General features: G+C 42.4%; 1 protein-coding gene across 1 annotated transcript in view; it reads right to left on the reverse strand.

Annotated features, from left to right (window-relative positions):
- Positions 1–14,038, reverse strand: part of LOC114623384 (guanine nucleotide-binding protein G(q) subunit alpha) — a 246,618-nt gene extending 232,580 nt beyond the window's left edge. Inside the window, exon 1 of the mRNA XM_028770057.1 lies at positions 13,844–14,038. Coding sequence (XP_028625890.1) covers positions 13,844–13,979 — 136 coding nt within the window. The 5' untranslated portion in view covers positions 13,980–14,038. The remainder of the gene's footprint in view (positions 1–13,843) is intronic.
- Positions 14,039–14,605: the final 567 nt, after the last annotated feature.

Below are 14,605 nucleotides of genomic sequence, written 5' to 3' on the forward strand. Positions count from 1 at the left end.
TGGGATTTTTTTGTTTTTGAGAGAGAGAGAGCGCGCACATAAAGTTGGTTAGGTAGGAAGGTGGGAAGGCTCTGAGAGGAGTTAGAAGAGGAAAAGAAATATAATCAAAACATACTGCATGAAAAAATATTTTAAATAAAAATTAAAAATAAAATAAAGTTATTCTTAATACTCCAACTAACACATTTGTTAGAGTTCTTTTTTTTTTTCTTTTTTCTTTTGAAGATACAATTTAGGGCATTTTTTGTTAGTATGTTTTGTAGGCAATTTAGAAAAGAATACATAGACTATACAACAGAAGCCTGCTCAATAAAACACAAATAAAAACAAGATCATTTTACTGGCTATCAATCAGACTGTCGTAATCCAGTGGGGGCTAAAATGGACCATAACAGTAACACTGTCCACAAGCATGAAAGCAACCCCATGTATACTCTTCTGAAAAGCAGAATCAAATGTTAAAGAAGCTTCTCATGGGCTGACAATCCCATGCCAAGAATTCAGCCTTCAGGCAGTACCACACAAGTGTACAGACAGGCATCCCTACAACAGTCACTACAGCACTGCTTCTAGAACTGTCTTGATGGAATTAAAGTAAAAATTCTTCAAGTACAAACAGTGATATAACCAGCTCCCCAGGCCCCTGATTTGTATCATTTTTGCCAATTTCTGTGGTAAATACTCCTACTACAGCTACTTTTCAAATCACCAAAGTGAAGGCACTGGGTTTTGTAAAGGTGAGATGAAATTTGTAGAAGCAGCTTTTATGAGCTGATGCAAACTAGTCACCTTCTACATGATTCAAATACACTGGGGACAGGGAGCCCTCTTGATAGAACATTATGCTCAACACGTGTCAGATCCTAGGTTTAATCACAGGGATCTATATACACACATGCACATGCACACCATAACACTACAATGCTAAAAAGGCTGTAATTATGATATGAAGTTTCTATAGTAACATAACAATCCACAGTACATATTACTGAATAAAATATTACATACTGAACAGCTTATGGACAATGTGAATGACACGCATACTTCACTACCATATTCAGAAAGAACCATACCATAGTAATAATAACGCTACATTCAATTTTCTCTGTGTGTGTGTGTGTGCGCGCACGCACGTGCTCGTACTTGTGCATGCATGTGAAAAACAATAGATAGGATTTTCGTGCAGTATCTAGAACACAGTAAGATTTTCATTTTAAAATAGAATAGACCCAAAGACCAACAAATTTGTCTTGATAATTTAAAAAAACTACTGGATAATACAAAACAAAGGGAAAAAACAACAAACATGAGTTACATCAATTTCAGTAAATATAACAAAAAGCTCATCTCATTTGTATCCTTGAAGCACACAAATAAGCAAAAGAAATGAGAATAGAAGTTTAAAAAAAACCCTAAGAAATTCAACTAAAAGCAAATATGGTTATGATGATTGTCACTAGTGATCAAATATATATCTTCAGATTTCAAATGCAATGATTCCCCATAACACTGCTCACAGTGGGAATTAAAGACAATCATTTAAGAATCATATTGTTTCTTCATATCTTCTGGCCCAGAAATATAATTTATATGTTCAACTGTTTTTGTTTTAAAAAGCTACCCACCCAGAACTTCATCAGGTATTATTTGAAAAAGAAACATTAAGTAGCAAGCATTGTTGTGAATGTTTTTAACCCCAGCACTCAGACACACAGGGACCGGGGCTCTTTGAATTCACTCCTATAAGTTTGAGGCCAGCATTATCTACACAGTGTTCCAGGCCATCCAGAGCTACCTCGAAAGCAAACAGAAAAGAAGGAGGGAAGGAGGGAGGGAGGGACAGAGGGAGGGAGGGAAGGAAGGAGGGAAGGAGGGAAGGAGGGAGCGAAGAAAGAAACAGAAAAACCTACATGTAAAAACAGAAAATAACTACTGGGCTGAAGAAGTGGCTTAGTGATTTAAGAGCAGTTGTTGCCCTTGCAGAGGACCCAGGCTCAGTTCCCACCACCGACATGGTGGTTCATAACCTGTGAGTCAAGTTCCAAGGGATTCAATGCCCTCTTCTGACTTCCATGGGAACCAAGCACACGTAAGGTGCACACATGCATGAAGGCAAAGAACTTATACACAAAGAATAAAATATTTTTTAAAAGAAAAGAACTTAACAAATTCATATAATTTCTCTACATGGAGCATCATATACCCATCTCAGGTGTAAATGTGCACTCTTGTCATACCACACAGAACATGCTCACAACTGTATCAAACTGTATGGTGTGATCACACCTGTGCAAGAAACACTAAAACATACAACAGAATAGAAAGGAACAACACCCAGAAAAGGTCATAATTCCTAGATTATATCAGAACATTCTAGATATATTTATGAATTGTTATTATGAATTTAAAACCATTTTTTCAATTGTGTGTGAAAAACTATATTTCTGTAAATAAAAAAAAGACAAAAGTATAACAGAATGGAGTGTTAGTTAATCAAAGGTTAACAGAAAAATATAATGTATTTAAGAGTGTAAGAAATTTCTCAAGTTGAAAAAAAACTTTTCTTGTCTCAAACTTAGACTTTCTATTAAGTGTAATGGTTTTTTTTTTTACTTTTTTACTATATTAGAAAGAACTAAACCACCTGACAAAATATTAAGTGCTCATCTCTAATTCTAAATATAAATTCAATACCACCAAGGAAGAATACTCTTACTAACTTTATATAAATATAGAAAGTTAATCTGTAACCAGGTGACTTTACATTAACTAACTAGCCCTCAGAGGATACACTGTAATTTGAGAAGTAATTCATAGACTCTAGGGATTTAGGAAAACTCTAGCGAAGACTTAGTTCCCAATGTATGCACGGTCTGGAGCAAAAGTTCTACAAAAAATATGTTTCTCAAAGGTCTTTGGTTTTATCTTTTCCTGTAATGAAACAACTCTTTACCAAGAAAATGCAAGAAGCTAATCAGAATCCTAGAAAAGCATCTGTCACCAGTGATAAGAAACAGTATCTAGCACTGATAACCATTCCTAAGGGAACATCTTAAACGACCCAATATAAGAAATGTAAGAATGAGCACTGGAGAGGCAGAGGCAGGTGGAGCTCTGTGAATCTGAGACTAGCCTGGCCTACACAATGAGTTCAGGACAGCCAGAGCTACAGAGTGAGAGCCTGTCTCAAAATATATACATATATATGGTAAGAATGTCCATAAAGCATTAGTTGTTGGACACAGCAAGTCCCTTCCCCTCCAAACTCACCACTGCAAGCCAGGAACATGCTACAAGGGCTCAGTTAAGACATATCATTAGTTCCATCAAAAAGTGTGTCATGAAACTAGAGACTGGAATCTTTTTGTTCTAGTACCCAGTTCTTTCAAATTATTCACTTTCTCAAAATATATTCTCCCAAATTTTGACTCAAGAAATCCCATGCAGATTTTATTGTGCAGCTCCATTTTCAGTGCTGGTCTCAATTAGAAACAGACACTGGGCATTCTTTAAAAATGTTAAGGAAGAGGGCTCAGGTATAAATCGCTTGTAGAATAAAGGCTCTGCAAGCACCTGGTCTGTGTTCAATGCTCAGTGTGCAGGCCCATACTCAAGTCTTTCTTAACGTCTATACTAGAGGACTGGGGATATGGTTCAACTAAAGGAGCATGCAGGAAGTCCTGGATTCCAACCTCAGAACCACACTAAATTGAGCATGGTGACCCAGGCCTATAAAACCAACATTTAACTTAGGAGGTAGAGGAATTTAAAGTCATTCTAGGCTACACAGTGAGTTTTGTTACAGGATGAATTCAAGACTAGCCTGAAAAAGAAAAAAGCCTTCAAGAGATTTAAAGATGAAGACCTCCTGATAGATGCCTAGACTAAGATGTCTAAGTTCTTTCTGCAAGACATGCCTCTACCCGAGTATGAATCTTTCTGGCAACAATAGTGCGTGATATTGCTTATCTTCTTGTTGCTTTGGACAACTGAAACGTATTCAACGTTGAGTACAACATTGAAAGGGAAACAAGCCAAATAAAAGCATTTCCTAGACAAGGATGCTCAAGACACACTCTCATAACTTATTACAGGAGAGCAGGGTTCTCAGAACATATTTCTAAGTACTTCAAAGAGTTGACAGAAAACAAAGACTAGGAAAAGCCATGGTGCAGCCAGGCTACAACCTTTCTTTTTAAATGTGGATGGCTCTTTCCGAGACTCTGCTGTGCATGAGCTCTGTGTCGAATATAGCTACTCTGCAAGAGAGTGACTACAACACATAGTCCTCCCAGCCAACCCAAGCTTCCTTGACTGTGTATCCTCCCAGTTCACCATCTGAGAGAGAAACAGCACCGTTAGGCAAGAAAGAAGATCAAGAGATCACTAGGGAGAAAGCTGGAGATGCAGCTCTGGCCTGCTCTTTCTGATGGAGGCCACAGAGTAAAAGACTGACATTTCTCCTTTGCTCTGTGCTCTCCTTCCAGAGACTGGTGAAGACAGTCATGAGGCCCTACCACAGAAGCACCCTCTGCCTTTCCACACCTTGGATTCCATCTCTGTCCTCTGCTCTGGGACCATCCTGGCCCTAAAACTGTCCAACCACAAACCCAAGAGCAAAGCCAAGAGCCTGATACTAAGATAACAAGACAACAGCCCAAGGAAAGCAGGGCTTGGCAGAGTCAGTCACCGGCCTGGCACCTCTACAGAATCTGGCTCTTCTCAGTTTTTCTAAGACCTCAGTCGGAGTCCCGATGTTGCTTCTTTGACCACAGCCCTTCTAGAGATGCAGACAAGTGACATAGGAAGTTGCATTCTTAAGGTTCCTCTTAACTGTGCACATGCCAACTAGAATGGTGCAGAGGTCAGAGCATCAAACACATGTGAACAAGACAGGAGGAAACTCTTTCTCTAGAGATCCCTGTCACAGATACTGTCCTATGTATATGATAAGCCCTCAGAAGACAGGGCACCGTGATATAATGATGAGGAGTACAAATGCTCTGCCTACCGATGCATCTTTCCTGCTAGCTTCAAATGTAAAAGAGGTTCACCACCCCCCTCCACCCCCCACTACACCATGTCCCTCTTTGGAATATGAAGCCCTGGATGCCCACCTCATGAGACCTGCCAGGGATCACTCACAGAAAATGGGGAGCAGAGATTATTTGTAGACTAGCCCAGTGAGACAACAACAAAAGGACCAAGTCAGAGGAAGCTGGCATGGACAGTTAAAAGACCTAAGCAGACAGCACAGCGTGGCCTCTCCAGCTCCGCCCCTGTGCCGCCCAGGATACTGCCTTTCCTGCAGGAAGCAGGAGACCCATGCTGATATGACAGCAGGATTTTGATACCACTCCCTGTGAAGACAGAGCTACTATCAGCAACTCGCCAGGCAGCAGGAGGGAACACTGGACAGCTAAGGCCTCATTCTCAGGCCTTGCTTACCGAGCACCCTGTCCATCCCATTACCACCATTAGCAGGGCTGCTTATATCACACTGGAGTTACTGCAGCAAGCAAGGAGGAGATCCAAATCAGTCAGTAGGACCCAGTAGACTGGCAACGCTTCCTTGTGAAGCTCCTGAAATGGGAGCAGGTGCCCTCCCCACTCCCACATACTCAGACCCCTCATCCACAGAGCAAAGTAACTGAGATCCAAGGTTACAGAAGAGTTTCTAAGTACACATGGTCCTTGGAAATCTTTCTCCTCTAATTTCTTCATTCAATATCTCTATAGAAAAAGCAAACTAAACAAATGAACAGAATTCCCCCCCCACCAAGATCACTCTACAGTGGAGGAAAAATAAACTCAGGACAAGTAGGACAGGAATATTGACTGTCTTTTATAGGTTGGAGGAAGATATACATCACTATCCAAAACATACCATAATAGCGTTTGATTATTTCACAAAGCCAAATTGTTTCAAACCATTATGTGACTTGTCAATTCTCAAAAAATATACAAGAGCTACAGACTGAAGAGTTAAATACTTAAGAATTAAGTTAAGAGTTAAGTACCCTGCAATTCTTTTAAGGGCAAACTATGAACAAGAATTAAAGTCATTCTGTATTATTAGAACAAGTCGCAGGAAATGGGTCATCTCTCTAGGACAAGAGGAAAATTGCATCTGACATGTGCAGAAAGGATATACACTTATTAAAAGGCACACACTCTGTGAAGTATGGGAAAATACCAATTCAAGTGGCAAAAAATACTACTGCACACATGCACCCCTCAAAGAGTATACCCCCAGCTGACTGGATATAACAAAAACACATTCTCCCTAATGATCTGTACAGAAATGCAATCAAAAAGAGGCGATATAAAAGTACTCAAGTAACTGAAACCAGAATGTTCAAAGCACTGCATAAAGAAGATGTGCTGTTACACCACACATACTGACAGCCCACAGGACCTTCCCCATCCCAGCAAACACACAGTATCCTATTTGCAAACCCAGCAGCCCATTAGATTATCCTGCACTGGCTCACTAACTCTCTACTGGTAATCATGAACCAATCTCAAGTCTCTGCCCTCTGGAAAGGAAGGAAGAAGGAGTTGACATTATGTTCGGTAATGACGTATTTTGCTTTGCAGACCATAGTACAAAGTGCAAAAGAAAGCCAATCGTCTCCTTTCACAAACCCTTTTCTTTTAATGTGTCAAAACACCCAACTTCCCGAGCCAGCTCACTGCCACATGATGTCTGACAGAACTGGGAAGTTCTCTAAGTCTGAGAAAACGTTCATGCAGGGATGTGTAAGGACCCTCACTAGCATATGAGAGAATAAATGAATGGGTAATATTCATATGGGGTGTGGCACCCACGGCTGTAAGCCTGGATAAGAGCTGGGCAAAGCCCAAGCACCTCTCCAAACAGCTGCAGCTACCGAGTGCTAAATGCTGGCAAAGAGGCCAAGGATAATGCTGCTGCCCATACAGCAAATACAGTGTGAGAAAGGAATATTAAAGACAAAAGAAATTCTAATTCCAGCTTTCAACAAGGAATGATCACCAAAAAAAAGCAAATTCTTAGACGAAGCAATTCATTCATGTTTTCAATGCTCCAAAGGGGAGGAAAAAAAGATCACAAGGTTATCTCCAAGAAATACGCATACTGGGTTCTAAACAGTACTGCTCACTTCCTGTAGCACAGCCAAAGCACCTCACTCTACCTCCTTTTCCTTAATTTGTGATCAATTATTGTTCCCTCTGTGAGGTTTCAGGAATATAATGAGATTAATAACACTTCAGACCACAACCACACCACAATCCAGTAAACACTTCCTTGAAACTACTTTGTTTCTAAAGCAATTCAACTGGTCACAATCCCAGATTACCCCTGCAATAACTGAGCATGGGATTCTGAAATCTCAGAAGTCATGTGTGTCTAACAGCAGTCCAGCGGAACAGCTGTATCTATGGCTGTTCACCCTGAAGCCATGTGACAAGGAAACATTCTCAACAGAAAACGAAGGAGAAGCCGGGAAACCACAGGCATTCCACCTCCTAAAACACAAGGCCTTTACTGTGTGCCCTAGGTGGCCTACTGCTCAACAAAGAGGAGTGGAAAATGGCGAACACACAGATGATACCCATTAGAGAGAAGAAGGAAATTTACACCCATTCCCTCCAACTACTCTACTTTCTTTTGGGAATCGAGCTGCCTCCACACCCCTAGTAACTGAAAATAAAGCCAAGGTAAGAGCAGCTATGCTTGGTGTGATGCTAAAACATAGAGATCCGAGAGCTACCATCTTTACCCTCCAGGAGCATCCATTCCAGTAGGAAACAGAACAACAGTCATCAACAGCTTCTCAGTTACAAGCAAAAAATGATCTGTTTGGAAGAAATAATACCTACACATTTAGGAATTCACATTCTTCAGACCATCTACTTTCCCTGCCTGAGTGAATTCCACAAAGGCTCCTACAGTGGTCTATAACACTTTTGCTTTTTTTTTGTTTTTTTTTTTTTTTTTTTTTTTTGTATGAAGAAGCACCAGAAAAAAAAACAGCTGGCAAGGCAATACAGGCAACAACCAAGAAAAAAACAAGCCTGGAGACTTGCTCCGTCCTTCCTGCTGGCACATAACTAAGCAGCGTTTCACATAGCACATAACTTTGCACACAGAAATGCTTAACATTTCTTTATGTGGACAACATCTGATAGGTGGCTATTATTTCTTAATATATGACTAAGAAGAAATTCTGGAGGAAAAGTTTATTTCCCAGTAATTGATAAGTATTTGTTTAGTCAGTGGCTTTGAGAGATCTTCAAAATTTTATTTATGGATAATACTAATTTTGTTCTTAAAGAGGCTTAGTGTGTAGCTCAGCAGTAGAATGCATGGATTAGCACACTTAAGGCCTTAGGTTCAATCTCCTGCACGAAAAAGTAAAAAGTAAAGTCTTTTAGCAAAAATTCAGCACTGTCTTCAGAAATGACATCTAGGTATGAAGGCTGACCACAGGCCTAACTAACAAGACAAATTCTATTTGTGGCTCCCAGTACCATAACATCTGTTTACTTTTCTGTATAATGTAGACTCACAACCACTTTGAACTCTAATTCGTCCTGTCAGTATGTGTAGGTCCTTTTGCCATATTGCCGCTCATTAGATAAGAAATCAGTCAGACGTCTACATATCAGTGACATAACAAATCAAATGTGATCATGGAATGCCCTCTACTACATTAGCTATAGCTGCTGACACAAAACAGTTGTCCGGATCTGAGAATAGCTTTTCCTCACATTACTCCATTCAGCAAAACAAGAGAAAATGCTCTGTTTGCTGTGCAGTCAGTTACTGCCACCAATTTAATTACCAACAATTGTACATCTTACCTTCTATTGCTATTTCACACTTCCCTAGGATTAATTCTGCACAAATCTTAATGACTACCTAAAAGCCATTGTAGAAGCTTCCCTTTGAATATTGTCACTGCTTGCTTCTTCAGCCAGGAAATGAGAGTTTAAATCTATTACTACAAATCTATGCACCCCCTCAACCCAATCCACCAGGTCTGCAGGAGACAGCCCCTCCACAGCAGGTCTGCAAAAGACAACAGCCCCTCCACCCTCTCAAGGAGAAACAGTCCCAACCTGAAAAGAATGGCTTCTCTCTTGCAAGACATCTCCTTGGCTCCCTATGTCCCTGCTTCAACAACCAATCAACAATCCACCAACATCAACAGAGTAACAGCTCCCTTCAAAGAAAAACTGATATGGATGCTAGGAGCAAAATTATCCTGAAAAATCCTGTTCATTTTTTCTCTACTACAAAGCTTGCCAGGATCGTGAAGAAAAATCTTTTCCCTGTTCCTGCTAAGTTTAGCATAGCACATATAGCCTTATAGTTAGAAAAGCTGTTTCAGGTCCTTGAAATTTCATCTGAAATACAAACCCTAACTAACTTTATTAAACACTTCTGAAAACTGAACACCTTGTAAAGAGGAACTGAGTTAGTTTTTCTAAATAAAAAAGAAGCTACGAAATTTATTCATGGGAACCAATTTATTCATGGTTCTCTTTTCTACCCTTACATACAAATGTTTGAACAGATTTACACAGAATAGCTTCACAGAAAAACCATCAGCAGGGTTTTAATTTAGGCCAAAGTTCTCTTATGAGGAAATGACTTACTCAAGGACTGACAGGTATATGACAGAGAGGCAGTCCACAAAGCTCCATGAAAAGTCTTACTCTGAAGGCTCTGTCAGTCAACCCTACAGCTTGGGTTTCCAAGGAATGTACCATTTCAGCCTTCACATATAAACTCTTTTGTTTTCTCATTTTTTTTTGTTTGAAGGAGGAAGAAATACATCCCAAAAAACATTGATATTTAGAAACATATTAAACACTTTAAAGATAAGAAAGCATTAAAAAGAAAAAAAAGGTCAGTCTTTATAGAAACATCATATTTTGATATCTCCAAAATGTTTACATTAGAGGAATCGGGGCAGCCAACCCTGACAGCTACTGAGAACTGGAAGGGTATTTAAACGTGCACAAAGCAACTCTCTCTAACTTAAACTGGACACAGCCACAACTCCCAGCCTCCCAGGTCCCCTCTTGCTTTACACCTGCAACTTTCCACACAAATACCAGTTCCTAACAGTCTGTACTTAACCCGTTGAAGTCCCCTCATGTCAATGTATGTATTAGTCACAAAAACTGTTTTGATAATCAGAGAAGGAATATTAAAATTTCACTATGATCAATGCATAATGGTAGAAAACATACATAAAAGAATAAATGGTGTAAATGAGCCTTTATATAATAAACAGTACTCAAAGTATAGAATGGACTTGTCTTCCTCACACTGACATTCTATAAGCATGGCTGACTCTGGGCTGATGGTGCAGGCCTATGGTCTCAAGTGGTCAAGAGGATGAAGTAGGAGGACACAAATCCGAAGCTTCCCTAGACAACCTAGTGAGACCCTGTCAAAAAGTAATAAGAGAGCGGCGGGTTCCATGTTGGAGCAAGTTTGAGATTCTGAGTTTGATTCCTAGTATCAAACGCTGGTCCCATTCTAACAAACCCAACACAAAACACAATGTGCTGGGATGCACATGTAACTTGTGGCTCAAAGAAGCACATGTGATTTTTTTTTCCAAGATCACAAAATCAATTATCAGCAAGTACTGATTAAGACTGCTTTTCTAGATCTGTCTTAGAAGCTGCAATGTAGAAGTGAACAAAAGAACACAATCTTAACCCTCTTGAGCTTGCAGAGTGGACCATATAAAAAGGCTGAAATGCCTATGCTATTCTTTTCAAAAACTAAACACATATATTCTTCCATTTAAGACTGATCTAAACTTGTATGCTTTCAATAGGAAGAACCCATCAATAAGAAGGGATTGCTAATTTGATGTCTAAGGTCTACACAGTAAAGATTTAAACACACATTAAAAAAAACAGGTCAATGAGGAGAGACATGATATCTTTAAGAGTAAAACTTATCACGATATTTCAACTTTAAAGGGAAGATAACAGTCTTTTATACCTAGTAAGTATCAAATATCTTCTACTATATCCTATATACTATATCCTGAAAGAATACAAAGTTTTCTTTCAGGTGTCAAAGAAAGCAAACACTAATATGAGAGAACTAAAGAGAGTAAGACAGAAGTTACTAAGTTAAAATGAAACTTTACTATGAGGAAATGTCAGAGATCATTCCTCAAGAAGAAGGAGATCAAAATGTGTAAGCTCTGTAGAATAAGTGTGGAACACACTGCCATAAGTGCTGAATGAATCAAGTGTGCCCAAGTTTACTGGTACACTTGATTATCTAGTCAGATAACCAATTTTGTGATAGTCATATTTTAATAAGTTAAATAATTAGGTGATCAATATATTGCACCCCTGCAGAACAAACTCTTTCTGTGAGTGTCAGCCTTGAGTTAAAACTTACTTTCAAAACAATTTTACACAGAACTTCAACACAAGCAGGATCCCTCCATGTAAATAAGCGATCAAAGATGTAAAAAGAACTTTAAAATGTGATGAAGTATAATCTGTAATCTCCTCTGGATGGATGTTGGTAAAATGAATGAAAAAACTAGGAAATAAAGACTACTCACAAGGCAGCAGACCAGGAAGGAGCCCCTCCCCCAAACACTCCCTTGTTCAATTCAACACGAATTTCCCTGCTAAACTCATATCCATACACATATACCCTGTGTATACACAGGGAGAAATTTACACTTAATGTCTATCATCATAACTACACAAATAGTGTGGGTACTGCATTTGGGAAAGAAGCCTATCCAGACTGAGAACAGCTGTGATTGCTAATGATGTCCAGCCCTCCCACTTCTGACAGAGAACTGTGTGTTTTTTAAATATTGTTCATGAATGTAGGTGCTGAATAAACGGCAAGTTGTCTACCACCTCCAACAGTCTGTCTTTGATGGGTGAGGTGGGGCCATGTTAAACCCTGTTCCAATCTATAATCAGTGAGGGGAGGGCCGCCACACACTTATACCTACCACTTTTTTAGCAGTAGAATTGTGGGGGGTTTCCCCTCGGGAAATCATTTCCACGTTCATTTTTTAAAGCATGGTATATCATTAAAATACACAGCATGTAATTACGTATCTCTATGAGTATATTCCCCTCTCAGGCATTTAAACCTAGGCCCTCTGACAAACCTAACTCATAGCTGCTGGGAAACCTCGAGCTGTCAAATTTCAGGCAAATAAGTTTGGTTAACGAGACCTCAAATGCCCTGTTCCTAGCTAAACACAAACATACGAAGACTGTAAACAAAGGAAAATTAAAAGCCAGGTCTAAGAGAAAATCTCTAAAACACATGTTTTTCCTCTTAATTGTATACTAGAACACCATATATTTATTCCACTTGCCCTTGCTTTTCCCTTCTCAATTAAAAAAAAAAAAAATGATAAGACATTCCATTTCCAGCCATGAGAAGAAACAGAAATCATGAGGGTGGGCAGGCTTATCCAGTTTCCCCATTCCCCTGGCTTATTCCTCTGAAATCCACCCTTCTATTCAGCTCCTTGCCTTCTGTTCTTTATGAATACTTTCTATGCGCACATTTACCTAACTGGATTTCAAGAGAAAGACCTAAGTTAAGGCAAGGAAACCATTTGTGATCATGATATTTTGCTCCTGACTATAAGCGATCCAGTACATAAGCAGTTCAGTCCCCAAGGTAATGGGTTCCTGGAGCCAGCAGATGTAATGCTCCAGATAGAAAAAAGAAAAAAAAAAAAAAAAAGGGAGGGGGTGCTCCTCAAATCCCAACTAACAATGCAATATCCTCTTCTTACAGAAATGTTTGAGAAGCGTTATTTTTACTCATACAAATAAACACAAGTGCAGACATTTTTCAGGCCTGTTCCTGCAAAGCAGTTCATCCTTCCTACCACAATAGCAATACTTATGTCATGCTAGATTGTACATGAACCCTGATGGCTTGATTCTGAACATTCTCTCAGAGATAATAATCAATATAGTTCCTATTTGAAAATAGCATTTTCTTGCTAATTTCGTGTGAAAGCAGAATGTTCGATTGTCTTTTTTATTTTTTTTAACGAGATCAGAGGGGAATTTTCTCGAACTCTTCCCGTTTTTCTTGGAGCCCAGATGGCAGGATACTAAAATGTCCGTTTTAAACAAAAGGTTTCTGTTTGTTTCCAGGAGAGTAACTGAGAGGCTGTGCTGGTTTCCAGTAGAAACTGCTGTGAATTCAGGCATACATCTGGGTCGCCTCATTAAACAAAAGATACCCGTCTGCTGTCAACAACCACACAGTACAACACTCCCGGATCCTTCATCTTTATCCCGAAGCAATGGTACAGAAGAGATGCCTGTCACCATCCACTGGCCCTGCAACTCTCTGGGGTCACTCCTGTCAGTGGCCTGGTGGCTACAGTAGAGCACATTTGGGCTAGTCTTCCTGCCCCGCCCCTGCCCAGTACATTAGCCCGGGTTTCTTTGGAGCGCCAGCCAAGGCTTCCTCAGCACCTTTCCTAGCAGAATCCAGACCCGAGTCGACTCCCCGTTTCCACCCTTTCCTCTCCACCCGACAACACGCCACAATGGACGCAGGCCGGCCACCGCACCGCACGCCATCGCCCACCCGCGCCGTTCGCGCGGACGCTCAGCCGTCCCGCAGACGCGGCGCACAGAGCACGGCCCTAGCTGACACCAAAGGCGCACGCCGCGGCTCAGCGCCGGGGAGCCCCGGCCCTCGGCCCCTGTGTGCGCGCGCGCGCCGGTGCGGGTACCGGCCGGGGACGCGCGCGGGGAGGGCAACGAGGAGCCAGGGCGGGGGGCACCAGGGTCCAAGGGCCGCACTCACCCAGCAGCAGCAGCTTGAGCTCCCGACGGGCGTCGCGCTTGTCCCTGCGCAGCTGCCGCTCGATCTCGTCGTTGATCCTCCGAGCTTCCTTGGCCTCCTCGCTCAGGCAGCACGCCATGATGGACTCCAGAGTCATTCTTCCGAAGTGCCTCGCTGCAGCCCCGCCGGCGCCCTGCTCACACGCGCGCACACACGCCCTCCGCCCTCGCTCCCCCGAGGCAGCGGCGGCCGCGGAGCCCCGCCGCCCGGGCGCGCGTCAGGGACGAGCTCAGGGGAGCCGCGGTGAAGACGGCGGCCAGGCCCGCAGCCCAGGCGGGCCGGGGACGAGCGGGGCCGGGGGCCTGGGACGCGCGAGAAAAGGCCGCCGCGCCCGGCCGCGCTCACACGCCGCCTTCTCGGAGAGCGCGCGGCCCTCTAGGCGCCGCCGCCGACGCTGCCCTAGGCTGTGCGCCCAGCGGCCCGAGCTCATCCACCGAGGCGGCCCCGCAGCGAGCGACCGCCGACGGCTCCGCGCGCCCGGCGCGCCCGCTCCTCGCCGCCGCCTGACTCGGCTCTGGGCGCCCTCGGCCTGCCCGCGCCCACTCGGCTCGCGCGCAAACCGGGCAGCCGGCCGCCGCGCGCTCCCCGCCTCCGCCCCCGCCTCCGCCGGACGCCCACCCGGCCCGATTGCCAGGCGCGCCGCGGCTGCTCAGTGCTCGCCCTCCCCCTCGCCACACACACACATTTTCTCCTTTCTCTGAAGTGGAGCACAGATCCGGGAGG

The sequence above is a fragment of the Grammomys surdaster genome, unplaced genomic scaffold (genome assembly GCF_004785775.1).
Source record: "Grammomys surdaster isolate TR1022 unplaced genomic scaffold, NIH_TR_1.0 198, whole genome shotgun sequence".
NCBI lineage: Eukaryota > Metazoa > Chordata > Mammalia > Rodentia > Muridae > Grammomys > Grammomys surdaster.